At 43.8% G+C, this 16,882-nt stretch overlaps 1 protein-coding gene across 1 annotated transcript; it reads right to left on the bottom strand.

Moving 5' to 3' along the window:
* Nucleotides 1-6,530: 6,530 nt before the first annotated feature.
* LOC115515996 (thioredoxin-like) lies at nucleotides 6,531-7,076 on the bottom strand. Its single transcript, XM_030318303.1, has 3 exons — nucleotides 6,924-7,076; nucleotides 6,848-6,892; nucleotides 6,531-6,614 (listed from the first exon to the last, which is right to left on the bottom strand). The coding sequence occupies exons 1-3, from the start codon at nucleotides 7,074-7,076 to the stop codon at nucleotides 6,531-6,533; spliced, it is 282 nt and encodes a 93-aa protein (XP_030174163.1).
* Nucleotides 7,077-16,882: the final 9,806 nt, after the last annotated feature.

Below are 16,882 nucleotides of genomic sequence, written 5' to 3'. Positions count from 1 at the left end.
TGTATGTTAATGTGGAGTCACTTCTGGACCGCCAATCCCTGGTTCTCAAGCCACCCCAGGCTCACTTCTCTGTACACAGTCCTGCCTCTTCCTTCTTGGCTCCTATTTTTCTTCCTTTAGGAGAGCAGTGGGGGCATGTGGGGAAATTGCTTGGACCAGAAATTCAAAGTGTTGGAAGCAAATGGGATTTATTAGGTATTTGTTTTCCCAGAACTGTCCTCTGTCCATGATCTCAGCCTAGCTTGGAATACAGAAGGCCGACTAAGGGACCCACATCCCCGGGTAGCAGGCAAATCTCTACCGCCCCTACCCCAACTCACATAGCCAAATCCCAGAGAGTTCAGAGAGGAGCAGCATGAGGAAAGGGTGGCAGGGAAGTGGCTTGGCTTGGAGCTCACCTGCAGGAAGTACCTTCAAGACAGCAGCATGTGCTCTCTGGTGCAGTGGCTGCCTTGTCGCAGCTGCAAGCTGTGCTCCAACTGTCTCTGACCCCCACTCTCAGCACCCCTCTTGTAAAACCCTGGTGGAGTCAGGCACTGAGCTCCTTCTCCAGGTGCCTGATGGTGTTCCTGCCAAGAGATTGCTTGGTGGATCTTAATCGTCGGTGGGCATGGTGGGATTGGGGAGTAGCCTCTGTCTTCAGGGTCTTGGACCCATCAAGCCTACGAGAGACAGCACTTCGTAAAGGGTTTGATGCCAGGATTCCTGGGTACTTTCTCTCTTTTTTTTTAATTTTTAGTTTTTATTTAAATTACAGTTACTTAGCATACAGTGTAATAGTAACTTCAGGTGTACAATATCATGATTCAACACTTCCCATACAACACTAGGTGTGGGAACACTACAACACTTTCTACTCCTGAGCGCATCACAAACTCACTGCGATTTTCCCAGTCAGTTCCCTAATCCGAGTCTGGGTTTCCTCCCTTTTTAATAGAGGAGTGGGCCAGACGACCTCAAGGCCTCTATCATCACTGATATTGTCACCATAGACCTAATCTTTATGGCCCATCTGCTTGTACTCACTGACCTTTGTCCTACATTTTCCCTTAAGCTCTTTCCAGTTTATCTCTCAGCTTTGCCAAAAGACCGTAGCATCCTATAACGGAAGCCAAAACTACTCAAGCAATAAAGACTGCCCTGATAAGACCCAGCCAGCCCAGACCACACAGACCAGTTTCAGCTAAAGAACCCCACTTGAGCCTGCACAAATGAACCATGAGTGACCTCTGGAATGACTGGCAATCACCTTTACCTCACTCCTCCTTTACATAACATACAGTATGTGTATAGGCATGTTTCTTAGGCACATGTACAACCTTATGCCTGTCTCTACGTATGATGGACAAAGACCCCCTTTTAAAATATTCATCCTAACCATAAATAAAAGGAATTCATCCACCCTTGCTTGGGGAGTTACGGCTTTGGAAGTTATTCCCCTTAAGTTTCCTTATTTGCTGCAATAAATATTACATTGCGCAACAATTCACCTGGCATTTCTATCTACGACTTATCAAGGAGTGAACTCCTATCAGTTTAGTATGATATTATACAGGGTTCCCATCATCCCAAGGCCCTGAGGAAAGAGGACACCTAGGGGGGTGGTCCTTGGGGTGGAAGTGTGAGGGGCCTTCTTGGGTTTCAGTGCCAGTCCTGTGTATACATCTGTGTGTGTGAGGAAGTCGCCTGAGGGAGGGGAGGTGAGAGGAAGCTGGGGGTGAGGAAGCTGCCTGTGGAAACACCTACATCCTGGCCATCACCTTGTCCTGTTGCTTGGCCTCAGGCTCCCATGTATAGTCCTGAAGGGGACTGTGTAGCCCAGAGTTGGGCCCTGGGAGGTCTGGCTCCATCACTGACTTCCCTGCTGGTGGTCAATGATTGGCCTTTCTGTGCTCTGCATAGGACTGGAGGCAGAAACACAGCCTAGCAGTGGGGGATAGGTGGATGGGGGACCCCAGCAATCCATCCAGAGTGAGGAGAGAGCTGTGGGAAGAAGGTGGGCCTGGGCCAAAAGTGGGCCTATTCTGGGCACAGCACCACGGAGGCACAGTCAGGATGCAGCTCCCTTGGGACCAGCTCCAGCCTTCAGGAGGTGCTAAAGCCACATGTGCCCTGCCCAGACCTCACAGGCTCTCTGTGTGCTGGCCACCAGCTCCCTGGTCCTGGAGGCCTCTCCCACAGACCTGCCTCTGCACCTCCTCCCTGCAGGCATCCCAAGTGGCTCAACTGTTCAGTTGCTTGGCAGAGCCCTTGTCACCAGGAGATAATGGTATCTGTACTTTTCCTTATCACACAGGTTTGCATTGTTAAGAAAGTAAAAGCAGATAAGTAAAAAGAAGAGAAAATCAGCATAATCTGTTCTCCAAGGATACTAATAAGTTGGAGAACTTCCTTCCAGCTTTCCTCTGTGTGGCTCTATACATATAAAGCATGCACGTGCATTTATAATCAGAAATGGGAGTGTACTTTACCTACTTTCCTCCCCCATTTTCCCCCATAACAGATTAGCGCTTTATTTAACAATCACAATTCCCTCTTTTTTTTTTTTTTAACATTTATTCATTTTTGAGAGACAGAGAGAGTGTAAGCAGGGTAAGGACAGAGAGAGAGGGAGACACAGAATCCTAAGCAGGCTCCAGGCTCTGAGCTGTCAGCACAGAACCCAACGTGGGGCTCAAACCCACGAACCACGACATCATGCCCTGAGCCGAAGTCGGGCGCTTAACCAACTGAGCCACCCAGGCACGCCCATAACTCCCTCTTAACAACAACAAAAAAACAGGGTTAATGGAGGGAGGTGGGCAGGGCATGGACTATATGGGTGATAGGTACTAAGGAGGGCACTTAGGATGAGCACTGGGTGTTACATGTAAGTGATGAATCACTGAATTTTACTCCTGAACCCAATATTGCACTGTATGCTAACTAGAATATAAAAAAAAATTTGAAAAAAATAAATACAAAATGAACAAATAAATCTAATGAAATGGAAAAACAACAAAACAAAAACAATCACAATTCTCATTGATGAGTAACAGTAATTGATGAATTAACAGTAATTGCTTTATACCATCCAACACTCCATCAATCCAAGAGCAACTTTCCCTAATTATCTAAAAGAAAAATGACTTTTTTCACGTCATTTTCTTGAACTAGGATCCAAACACATGTGGTTAATGTCTCTTAATTTTTTTTAAGTATTTATGTATTTTGGGGAGCGTGCAAGTGGGGGAGGGGTAGAGAGGGAGGGACAGAGGATCCGAAGTGGATCAGGCTGACAGCAGTGAGCCCAAAGTGGGGCTTGAACTCACAAACCCACTGTGAGATCATGACCTGAGCCAAAGTTGGTTACCCAACTGACTGAGCCACCCAAGTGCCCCCTTAAGTTTCTTTTAATCTATTATAGGTCCCCTCCATTTTGTTTAAATGTCACTTTTTAAATGTTTATTTATTTATTTTGAGAGACAGAGAGAGACAGAGAGAGACACAGAGAGAGACAGAGAGAGAGAGTGTGTGTGTGTATGCATGTGCACACAAGCAGAGGAGGGGTAAAGAAAGAGGGAGAGAGAGAATCCCAAGGAGGCTCCATACTGTCAGCGCAGGGCCCCATGCGGGGCTCCATCTCATGGTTCCTGAGATCATTACCTGAACAAAAATCAAGAGTCAGACACTTAACCAACTGAGCCACCCAGGCGCCCCTAAATGTCACTATTATGTTCAAGAAACTGGGTCATTTGTCCTCTACATACTGTTTTAACATTTGTTTTCATTTAATAAAGTATGTTCATTTGACAGATTGTTAAATTCCTTTTCATGTCAATAATTAAACACATCATTATTTTTAATCACCATATTCCATTGCATGGATGTACTGTAACTCAAAGCAAATCACAATATTTTCGGTACTTGTATAGTCTACAGGGCTTGGGGCTTATAATAAAGTTGCAATGATTATCTTGTGCATACGTTGCTTTCTAGAGTTATGTTTTAAAATGAAAATAGCTGGGTTAAAGGGTCTACACTTTTTTTTAGTGTTTATTTATTTATTTACTTTAAATGTTTATTTATTTTTGAGAGAGACAGAGACAGAATGTGAGTGGGTTAGGGGCAGAGAGAGAGGGAGACACAGAAGCAGAAGCAGGCTCCAGGCTCTGAGCTGTCAGCACAGAGCCCGACACGGGGCTCGAACTCACGAGCCGTTAGATCATGACCTGAGCTGAAGTCGGACGCTCAACCGACTGAGCCACCCAGGCGCCCCTAGTGTTTATTTTTAAGAGAGAGACGGACAGACAGAGCATGAGCAGGGGAGGGGCAGAGAGAGAAGGAGACACAGAATCCGAAGCAGGCTCCAGGCTCTGAGCTGTCCACATAGAGCCTGATGTGGGGCTCAGACTCACGAACCATGAGATCATGACCTGAGCTGAAGTTGGACGCTTAACCAACTGAGCCACCCAGGCGCCCCAAGGGCATACACATTTTAAAGATGACATGGTTAGACTGGAAAACAAAATACTGTTGAAACTACCTAACAGAATCTGAGATTGGGGTGCCCCAGGCCATGTACAATGTGGGAGAACTCTGGAGTCTAGGGAAGCTTTCAGGAACTGTTGAGGATGGGGCCATGAAGCCACTGGCTCTCTGGCTTTAGGCCAGTCTTGGGAGGAGGCTTGGACCTCACCATCTGTAAATTTGGATGAGTCTCCACCTCTTTGTGCCTCAGTTTCCTTTTTTTTTTTTTAATTTTTAAATATTTTTAACTTACATCCAAATTAGCATATAGTGCAACAATGATTTCAGGAATAGATTCCTTAGTTCCCCTTACCCATTTAGCTCATCCCCCCTCCCACACCCCCTTCAGTAACCCTCTGCTTGTTCTCCATATTTAAGAGTCTCTTATGTTTTGTCCCCCTCCCTGTTTTTATATTATTTTTGCTTCCTGTCCCTTATGTTCATCTGTTCTGTGTCTTAAAGTCCTCATGAGTGAAGTCATATGATATTTGTCTTCTCTGATTGTCTAATTTCGCTTAGTGTAACACCCTCTAGTTCCATCCACGTAGTTGCAAATGGCTCACTTTCTTTTTTAAGAATAGTCAGTGGTCCCTTCTAGCTCTGGGACTACTGCAAGGATGACAACAAACAGCTCCTGTAAAGGGCTGGCATGGAATTCATAGGGAACTGTGGCTGGGTTACTATGGAACAGTGGAAGACTCTCTTCCCACCATGCCAGACCTCAATGCCAGAGGACTCTGGGTACTAGTCACCAAACTTTACTAAGTCATCAGGAGGGAGTGAGGGTGGTATGTGTAGAATGTTCCTTTTTGGCTCTGGCCTCTCTTAAGTCGATGCAAGTCCACATGGCGTAGAATAAACTGGAATAGTTATTAACATGCAAATTTTGGATTCTCAGACCCCCCCAAAAAATTGACAATTTGTAGGACTCTTAAGGACTCTTGTCTGCTGAGTGAGGGATTTAAAAATCATCATATTACTATTTTAATCTCTTATCAAATATGTATATAATGTTGTGCTTATACACCTTAACAATACAGATTTTCAAGGGTGCTTATATATTTGTGCTGTGTGCTTTCAAAACACTGAAATGAGTCACCCACTTTGTGGGGTGGGATGATAAGGGACTGACATCATTGACAGTATCAAGGATTAAGATTCTAAGGAATTTCTGAAAAAACTGCTAGCAATAAACAGAAAGAGGACAACACATGACCTATGAAAGAGTGGATGAGGAAAAAGCTAAGAGGCAAAGGATTTAGTAATCCAGGGCAGGGTGAAGACGGTGACTCAGCTATGGCTTTTGGAGGTTGGGGCTGCTGATTCTGAGGAACAGCTGGGGTTTTGGCACAGCACGGAGACAGACAGGCTCCAACCAGAGCTTCCCGGAGTCAAACCGACTTGGCTTCTCCTGGTGCCACATATGAAATTCCCACATCTCACTGCACACCCAGCAGAACTAGAACCCAAGGAACACTGTTGCCCTGTTCATTGGTTCCCTGAAGCCATGCTGCCTTCTCTCAGAATAGGGTTCCAAAGGGAATGATGTTTCCAAGGGAAAGATAGACATTGTTGGGGTGGTTGGCTGGGGAGGTGTTTCTGTCATCCAGTATATGTCTAGTTATGGGCCTGCCTGGAGAAAATCTCTCAAGCATTTGGAAGAGGTGGTAAAGGAAGTGTGGTAAAGGTAGTGGGGTGTTTAGATGTCATGACCTCCCTACAGTAAGACAGAAGTAGGTAGGTACATGTTAGGCTACTCCATTTCCTTATGACCTTGAGCAACTCACTTAAAATTCTTCAAGCCTCGGGTTCTTCATCCTTTAAGCAAGAAAAATAATACCTAGCTCAAGGTTGTCATAGAAACAGAATAAAGTGATTTCTAAGTCTTTTTTTAAGGGTAGAATTAATATTTTATTGTCACTTATAATCAGATGATAGTTGGGATATATAGTCTTTTGTACATAAAAAAAAATTACAAGTTTTAAACAGCCAATGACTGGTTATGTTTTCAGAAAACATAATTAGATTAATTCACTAATGGTGCCTTCAAGTTTTTCCTTATCAGCTCCAGATAATTCACTCACCTTTTGTCCCTTTTTAAAAAAAACTAGACGGGGTGCCTGGATGGCTCAGTGGGTTAAGTGACCAACTTTTGATTTCAGCTCAGGTCATTATCTCACGGTTTGAGTTCAAGCCCCTAGTTGGGCTCTGCACTGGCAGTGTGGAGCCTGCTTGTGATTCTCTCCCTCTCTCTCTCTCTCTCCATCTCTCTGACCCTCCCCTACTCGCACTTGAGCCCTCTCTCTCTCTCTCAAAATAAATAAGCATTAAAAATAAACTGGAAGGCTGTCATACATTTGGCTTCATGCTCTGAAGCAACATTCTGTCATACATGTTAACATTAAGGAAACCACGTTGGAATATTTCTCATAACGGTAATGAAAGAAACGCTTGATCATTTTGCAAGGTCCACACCATGTGGCTGAGAAGTCAACTACTACAAGTTTATCTCCTGCACTGTTCGAGGCTTCCTGAAAAGCATACCTCCTCTCAATCAGCTTCACCATTTTGGTGGCTGGGGTCTGATAAGCAACCGTAAGGACTGATGAAAGTGGATCTAAACCGCCGGACAGAGCTTCAATTTTGAAGTCTTTAACTTGGTGAATGACGCCATGATTGTGCTTAATAAGTGCTTGTGCCCCTGCTCCTCCCTCACCAAACCTTATCTCTTCATGTGGTAAATGAGCAGGGTGGCTGACCCCAAGACTTTTCCAGGTCTGAGCCTAGAGTCTGCAAAGGTGCTCGGAAGTATTGTGAGAAGTTCCCAGGGTGGCAGAAAAGGCCTCAGCCTGGCGTGACCCAACACCCTCAGCTCTTCCATAAAACCGCCAGGGCAAGGGCACTAGAAGTAGACCTGGAGGCCCAACAGAGCGCAGGATCGGGAACCAGGTAACTACACTCAGGAGCTGCCTCTTACCTGCCTGCCCTGCTCTGCCCCTGAGACCACCCAGAGGAGGCCCTGAGTCCAGAAGCCCTGAGCAATCCATCCAGTGGAACAGGGACTCCAGGAGTCATGGAAGTATCCCTCACTGGCTAGCATCTGGCACACTCAGAAGGAGCTCTGGAAATGTCCGTAGCCTGATAAGCAGCTAGACCTCTCACTGTCTGGTCCCAGCCACTGCCATCCTGCCCATCAGCCTGAGCTGACACCAGAGTGGCCAGGAGCCCTCAGCATGGCTCACTGCATAGAAGGGGAAGTCAAGCCCCAAAGACCCAGGAGGGGCATGTCTGGAGACTGCAGCAAGAGGAAGGCTCACCTGAGCCTTGAGCTCCCAGCCCTGAAGACCCATGAGACAGACTGGAGTCCAAATAAGATGGGGACCAGCTGCTCAGGCCAGACTTTTTGACTTTAAGAGGGATTGTGGGCATCCCTGTGGTGTGGTAAGAACAACACTGAATCCGGGGGGCTCAGGTAGCTCAGTCAGTTAAGCGTCTAACTTGGCTCAGGCCATGATTTCACTGTTCATGAGTTCAAGCCCTGGGTTGGCTCTGTGCTGACAGCTCAGAGCCTGGAGCCTGCTTTGGATTCTGGGTTTCCTGCTCTCTCTGTCCCTCCCCTGCTCTCTCTCTCTCTCTCTCTCTCTCAAAAATAAAGAAATAAACATAAAAAAAAAAAAAGAACAACACTGAATCCAAGGCAGAGTACTCGGTTCTGGGACCAGCACATCCCCTCCACCCCAACTAATTTTAGGAGAGCTATTTAATTTGCATGTGTTCTTGGGCATCTGTAGCAGGGTCAGTAAAACCCCTCTCAGGAGCATTATCATTTGTACAATAGAACACTAAGCTGCTGTGAAAAAGAATGAGGGAACATTCTAACAGCTAATGCCCAAGGGTTTACTATGGGTCAGACACTTCTGAGAATGCCAGATGTCTTAACTCATATCACCCTCAAATAATCCTATGGATTAGTATAATTCCCCCCATTAAAATCTTTTTTCAACGTTTATTTATTTTTGAGAGAGAGAGACAGTGCGAACGGGGAAGGGACAGAGAGAGAGGGAGACACAGAATCCTAAGCAGGCTCCAGGCTCCGAGCTGTCAGCACAGAGTCTGATGTGGGGCTCAAACCCTCAAACTGAGATCATGACCTGCACTGACGCCCAAATGACTGAGCCACACAGGCACAATTCCACCCATTTTAAAGCTGAGAAAACTGAGGTACAGAAGTTAAATAATTTGCACCATTCACCCCCACCACATGCATACGTATGTTTGAATATGTGTGGGAACAATATCTATAAGGATGGACACCAAACTGTTAACGGCACCTAACTCTTGAGGTTTTTTTGTATTATTTGAAGGGAAGATAACATGAGGAATTTCTTTTTTAAAACATATACATTTCAAAAATAAATAAACAAATAAAACCATATACATTTCTTTATTGATTTATTTATTTTTTTTTTTAAAGTAGGATCATGTACCACTTTTGGGATTTAAGAAAATGAATAAGGGAATCACTACTCACTGGCTTTCAGGTTTAACTGCAGAAGAGCATAAGCGGTGTGGCATGTGCTCCTGAGTCAGGAGACACTCTCTGTTCCCAGAACGCCTTTGATTATAGCCAGTTGCCAGAAGCAGGGAGAAGGAGGGGGCCACCCATCTCAAACAGTTACAACCCCACCCCTGACCCCCAGAAGACCCCTGGGGCCTGGCCTAGGCAAGGTGGTCTGTTACATCATACACCCCAGGGTCATTCAAGGGGCCTCAAGGACTGTAGGGTGGATCCACTAGGTCTGAGCAGTCAGCTGTTTGCGTGTTTCAGCTATGAGGCTGCACCCTTGTGCTACTTTTTGGTCTTTTTAATTAATCGTTTTCTTTGTCTGATGACCAGCTGAGTGCCTGCCAACAGCAGGCCAGTCCTTGGTGCCTATCTGCATCTGGCAACTTTTGGTCTTAGCCACGTGTTTTGGGACTTGACTGCACTGAATTTTATGTTTTTTTATTTATTTTATACATTTTTTAAATGTGGTGTTTTTGTTGTTTGTTTTTTTTTTTTGAGAGAGAGCGTGCGCGCGCAAGTGAAGGAGGGGCTGGGGGAGGGGCAGAGAGAGAGGGAGACATAGCATCTGAAGCAGGCTCCAGGTTCTGAGCTGTCAGCACAGAGCTCGATGGGGCTCGAACCGCCAGAGCCGTGAGATCATGCCCTGAGCCAAAAGCCGACGCTTAACCAACTGAGCCACCCAGGCTCCCTGTGAGTTTTGTTTTTGAATCATCAATGACCCTTCCCTTCCTCTGTCAGAGGAACTCAGCGGGTACTCATTATGGCTGTGATTATGGTGTGTTCCAGCCCGCTTTGGTTGCTTTCTTCGTTTGCTTCCTTTTCCCTGTATGCTATTTCTGTGGAGGACTTTGTGTTTTCTAGGTCCTTGAAAATTAGGTCAGAGGAGAACATCATCTCATCTTGCTAGTTTTTTTAAACTGGTTTTTAGCATAAGAAGCTTTAGTGGAATATTTTTATCCTTTCTACTACCAATTTCATATTTTAATCTTGCTTTAGAGAAATGTGAGTTTAAGTTTCCTCCCCAGCTTTACTAACCCTTTGATATCATATGGTTGTCTAGAAAACCCTGTGAACCTCACTATTCCCTTGCCTACTCGGTTCTCAGGATATCAAAGCTGATGCACCATTTAATTAGACCTTGGTGTTTTAAATCACTTCTGTGTTCATGTCCCCGCAGTCATTATCAATTACTTCTATAGCCCGTGGCCTGTGTTGGTGAATTCTTTCAGGGTTTCCATTCCTTGAAATATGCTCCTCAAGTGACAAAATCTCCTGGGATCTTTATCTTACGTTGCGAGTTCCTTTTCCTTCATGTTGTGGGGCTTTTCTTTCAGCCTTTCAGGCTTTTCTTCCCAGGCTTGAAAAGTGAGGCTCAAAAAAATCTTACTCCAGCATCTTAAAACACCTCTTCCCAGAACCCCCCTAACCATTCACCAAGTACTGCACCAAGCACAGAGATTCTACCTGATCTCACCGTAGAATTTACAGAGTTGGCAAGTAGTCATGCAGGGAAATGTTATGGAGGATTGCGTGGCTCTCTGAGCTTTACAAACATTATCTCGTCTTGCTCATCTTCCTCATTCAGCAGGAAAATGAGGCTCAGTGTAGTGATGGAACGTGAATGGAGATAATTGGCACGTGGGGCTTTGAGCTCCAGTGACCATTCCCTCAACCACAGTGATGCTGCATTTTCTTTGTGATATTTTTGATCACAGAGTTGCCCTTGTACCTTGTTATTGTCTCTGTTTAGCTACTAGTCGGGGGGGGGGCAGGGGTGGTTTGCATTATGATCAACTCATTGTTTAATTTGGCTCTATTTAGGCTTTCTATGCTAGTATTCTTGGCATTGCTGACTATTTGCTCTCCTCTATAGTAGAGATTTAACTCAGCTGAAAAACAAAATGTCCCTACCTTACCTCAATCCCCATTTTCATAAAACCCTATATTGTTAATAATTTGGTGTGTGTCCTCACAGATATACCCCAAACACTGGACATACATTCTATCTGTGTATTTATATCTACATAGATGTAATTGTACAAAAATGGGATCATATCCTGGTTACATGTATTTCTGTGACAGTACATGCAGACCATATTCATTCTTTTTAATGCTAATATTATTCCATTGTATGGATGTACCGTATATCATCATGTATCTTTTATCATTATCCTGTAGGTGGGTGTGTAGGTTTCTACAATATGTTGCCCTTATAAATACAGTGAATTTTATGGTACATATATCCTTCTGTATAAATACATAAAATATTTCTGTAGGATTTTTAGAAGTAGGATTTCTATGCTGAAGGATATTAAAGCAATTTTCAAGGATCACCCATATGCTCCCTTCGGGAGGCAAAAATATTTTCCTCTTTTCTTTCTTTCAGAATAAATGCTAATCAATTGGATATTTGTAATTCTTCAGCGTTTATCCCACTGTTTTTTCCTTCTTAGTTTCCTTTTAACCACCTTTTCTTTTTTTGGTGGTGAAACACTGATTTTTTTTTTCTTCAATTTTCCAAGCATTTAGTCTATGTCAGTCCTTTCATAGAAGTGGCTAAGACAGATATGGAGTTGACGTTTAATTGAAGGTGGTGACTGGAAGGAAAGAGATGATAAGTATGACCCTTGCAGATTGAGACATTATAGAAAGTGAAATAAACAGGATGATGTGTTAGAGGATGTTATAGTTTTCTATTGCGGCACAAAAAAAACTAACACACACTTAATGGGTTAAAACAGAAACCCTGATTTTGAAAAAATTTTTCTTTTGACACAATCAGCTCTAATACAAATTTTGACTTGACAACAGTCGTCACTGTAACATATCAGCTTTGAATTTTTCTGTGCTGCCAGTCCTTGCTTATATGTAGTTATAATTCTAAAATACCTCTATTTTTGTGATTATGAAAATAGTACATATTTTGTATTTAAAAAAACACAGAAATATGTAAATAGAAAATGAAAGTCATTCTCAGTTGTACTCCACCCCCAGAGAACAGCACTGATAACAATTTATAAATAAATATTTTCATAGTCACCATCAAAACACAGATATGATTTATTTTCACTTAGTAATAAATCTTAACCATTTTTATATGCTTACAAAATCTTTGTAATTACAGTTTTCCAAAAAGACTTTTGTTTGTACTGGAATCCATTTTTAATGTTTCTCTTTTCATCTTATTAGAAATATTTTGTATTTTTGAACAATTAGACAAAAGACTAAGGACTCTGGAGATAATTTTCCAAATATCCTGAGTATGAGATTATTCATCTAAAAAATTTCATTGTAAATGGTTACGTAATATTCTGTTTGGTTCTGTAGCTTACTTAATTAACTATTCTCTTGCGGTTGGGTGCTATGGCTGCCTCACAGGGTGGCAGAGAAAATTAAATGAAGAGAGCATAGGGAACCCAGCCCTGGGCCTGACTTAGAGGGCAATTCCTTTACTTTGTTTGCCTATCTGTTACTTCCACCACTCCAGGTATTGGTATTCCTGTCTCCCAGAAAACTCGGCCCTAACTGCCTTCTGTCCCATCTGGGGGCCTCTCCAGCTTATCCCCCAAAGTCTGTGCCTTCCAAAGATGTCAGCCTCTCCTGAACCGAGACCAGGTGAGACTCTTGTTTCCCATAAGATGACAACCCTTTTTCAGAAGTCACTGACACTGACAAAGTGGCCATACCACACTGGTGTCAGCAGATCCAAAGGGAATAGAAATTCAGAGATGTTCTCTTCTTCTGAGGAAGGTCTGGCTGTGGAGGGGAAACAGCTCAAGACTGGACCAGTAGAAGTGGACTCCAGCCCAGAGATGAGTTTATACAATTGACCTTTTCTATCCTTCAAAGTTCAGCTCACAGTCTGCCTCCTCCAGAGACCTTTTCTGAACTCCCCCAGCCCTCACAGCTCTCCCACTCATCTGGGCATTTAATCAGTCACTTATTGTGCAATGTTATTTATTCACCAAATAAATACCCTCTGAGAATCTGCTCTGTGCCCAGCACTGTGCTAGGCAGTGAGGAAATGACAGTGAACAGCAAAGGCACAGGTCTTACCCTCTGGTTGCTTACGGCATAACAGAAAAGAGGGACATTGCACAAGTTCTGTGCTTGCAAGAGATGTTGCTCTTCCTCCTAAGAGCTGGGCTGATTTTCCACTCCTGGGGGGCTAGGAGTGTGTCTTGAATTCCTTTTAGTCCCTGTGTGATCTAATATGCTCTGTGCTCGCAGCAGTTGCTCAATGAATACCTTTTGAACAATTAATGATGAGACACAAATTATAAAAATGTTGATTGCCCCTTTTTTATTGAGTTACAATTGACATATAACATATAGTAATATGTTAGATTCAGGTGTGCAACCTAATGATTTGATATGGTGTATATTCTGAAATGATCACCACAGCTAATGTAGTTAACATCCATCACCATACATAGTTCATACAATTTTTTTTCTTGTGATGACTACTTTTAAGATCCACTCTCAGCAAGTTTCAAATATGTAATATGGTATCGTTAACTATAGACAGCACCATGCTATAGTTTGATCGCTTCTTGATTGCCTTCTGGTTTTAGACATTTAGAGGCACCAGGGTGGCCAGAGCAAAGATTCCTAGATTTCGTGGGACCTGGGTTCAAATCCTGTTATTGCCTGTTACTGGATACCTGTGGACAATTTGTTCTCTGGCCTCAGGTACCTCCTCTGTACAATGGGGGCAATAATATCTCGTCCAAAAAGCTATTATAAGGATTAAATGAAGAAATTTATGTAAATGTGACATAGGATCTAACACATATAAACCCTTAAAAGTCAGTTCCCTTTCCCTAGCCAATTGAACTTTGGATGACAGGCCAAGGAAGTCTTTTTCCTAATAAGGGGCTTCCATTCACTTGGGATGAGGAGTGTAGAAGGGAATAGTGAAATTTTAGGTCTGGAAGGGGTCTTAGCCTAATCCCTTTATTTACTTGGTGAAGAAACTGAGGCCCAGAGAACTCAGTAACTTCCCTAAGGTCACACAGTGGTTTTAGTAGGACAGCTGGAAATAGATCCCAGGTCTGATTCCAGCATCTAATGTTTTGGGCAGTCTCTCCTAGACTCTCACTGTCAATCTCTCACTCTCAGAAAAGGGAGTGCCTTCATGTTACAGTTTATCTGAGGTCATTTTCCAGGGCGGAGAATTCCCGTGAAACTTGCTGCAGAGATTCTCACACCCTTTATAGAATTCTGAAGACTGGGCAGCAAGGAAGTAGTCAGCTCACTTTGTCACGTTCCATTTCAGACAAGGCCAGGATGGGGTGACTTCCAGATGATCTGGGGGCTTGGTATCCCTAGAGGGTAGGGCAAGCCTCCTCCTCTCTGTTCTTAGGGAGATACAAAGTTGGGGGAGCAGTCACACAGGAAAGGCTTGGACTACAAACAAGGCACTTGACATCACTCAAGACCTAAACACTCAAACTCCTCAAATATGGAGCTCTGCCTTCTGGATCCTCAACTTCTCTTAATTAAAGTAATAATTGGAGCAATATTACTAGGTGTCAGGCACAGTTAAGGGCTTTCCACACATTATTTTTGCCTGAACACGTGTAACCTACAAAATGAGGCACTGAAAGTTTCCTTTGTTTGTTTAAGGTCACCCAGCTTGGTCTTTTTTTTTAATGTTTTTATTTTGAGAGAGAGAGAGAGAGAGAGAGAGAATGCATGCGTGTGCACTAGCAGGGGATGGGCAAAGAGAATAGGAGAGAATCCCAAGCAGCTCCATGCTGTCAGTGCAGAACCCAATGCAGGGCTCAAACCCACAAACCGTGAGATCATGACCTGAGCTGAAACCAAAAGTCAGACATTTAAATGACCGAGCCACTCAGACACCCCTCAAGGTCACCCAGCTGGGTCTTAAACCCAATTTGACTCAAGAGCCCTTACTTTTAACTATTTTGCTAGGTTGGCTCCACTTACTTGAAAATCCTTAGCAAATGAGTAGGAAGTTTTCCACCTCTTGTCAACTTTCTCCTCTCTCAATTGGGGCAGAAGCTCAGTCTGGAAAGTTGGCAAAAGAGGCAAAGAGCTAGCCTTCATTCCTTTCCTACAGAGCTCAGCCTCAGCGCCTCCTCATCTTGTCCACTCCCTTCCCACCTGACCCCAAATCTCTTCCATCCAATCTCATCCTCACCCTCATCTTCTCCATCCCCAATCCCATTGCCATCCAACCTACCTGATTCCTTCTCTATCCCTGTTCCATTTTCATCCTCACCTCTCCTCTTCAAGGAAGAATCTGGGTTGGGCTTTGTCCCACGGCCTGAGATCAACATCTGTGACCTGACATAGAGAAGGTTTGTTCTCTTTCACACTGTTAGTGCTAATGTTTCCATGAATTTCCTCTAAGTCACCTTTCCCCAGTCCTCTTTTTCTGAGACATTTTTGTGGCCTCTCTCATTTACACAACTTTCCAGAGTCTATCCTCTCCCCTACACCCACTTATGTAGTCAGTGACCTCATTTTTCTCAACCCAAAGGCACATTGCCTGGTGGCTGCCTATTCCTGGCTTATCTATCCCAGGAGCCCCTACGCTTATCCCAGCAACAAATGGCTTTCTGGGAATCTGGGCAAGGTGAGTAGCCAAGTCACATGAATCTATGCATAGGGTTAATATATAGAACCTGGCTGGAGCCCGGAGTCAGGCTGTGTCACCTGAGGCTATTCAAGATCATGAAGGCACATCCCTCTGTCCAGCTGGACATGTATTTGGCATGGTCTGGTGTCTGGGCAAGAGTGATCATGGAGTCTTCAGGAGATCCTCAGACCCTAGCATGGCAGGTAGGGTAGGACTGAATAGAGAGCGTTATGGATAATCATGACAGCCATATCAACAACATTCTCTAGTTTGGAAAGGAGAGGTGAATTAAGATGAGGCAGATAAATACTTTGAGCAGTCTTTAAAAAGAAATAAGTCAGGCACCGATGGGCCAGATTTGGGAATAAGCTAAGGTCGAGACTTAAGGGACTAGAGTTTAGGATTAATAACTGGTTGTGCACCTGGTGAGGAGCAGGAGGGCTGGAGGCCCAGTAAGCATGATGCTGTTAATAAATAGGTAGATTAGGGGCGCCTGGGTGGCTCAGTCGGTTAAGAGTCCGACTTCAGCTCAGGTCATGATCTCACAGTTCATGAGTTCGAGCCCTGCATCGGGCTCTGTGCTGACAGCTCGGAGCCTGGAGCCTGCTTCACATTCTGTGTCTCCCTCTCTCTCTGCCCCTTCCCTGCTCATGCTCTGTCTCTCTCTGTCTCAAAAATAAATAAACATTAAAAAAATAAAAAATAAATAGGTAGATTAATTATCACCACCTATTGCAAATATATTTTCTCATATTATAGTGCAATCCCTGATCTACTTTCCTTCCTTCCCTCCCACCTTCCTTCCTTCCTTCCTCCTTTCTTCCTTTTCTTTTTTTTCTTTTTAATGCAAGTTCCTGACTTAACTTTTGATTGCTCAGGCATTAAAAAATGGTCAAAGGACCAAAGAAGACCTACAGAAGATCAATAGGTACATGAAAAGCTGCTCAATATCACTAGTCATTAAGGAAAAGCACACTAAAACCTTACACCTGTTAGAATGACCATCATCAAAAAGATAAGAGATAGTAAATGCTGGCATGACTGTGGAGAAAGGGAGCCCTTGTGCACTGTTGGTGGGATTGTAATTTGGTGCGGCCACTGTGGAAAACAGTATGGAAGATCCTCAAAAAATTAAACACAGAACTACCATATGATGCTGCTATTCCACTTCTGGGAATATATCTAAAGGAAACAAAAAC

This window comes from Lynx canadensis, chromosome B3, assembly GCF_007474595.2.
Source record: "Lynx canadensis isolate LIC74 chromosome B3, mLynCan4.pri.v2, whole genome shotgun sequence".
NCBI lineage: Eukaryota > Metazoa > Chordata > Mammalia > Carnivora > Felidae > Lynx > Lynx canadensis.
Note: the sequence above shows the minus strand (reverse complement) of the source record. Positions and strands in the feature narration are given on the sequence as shown.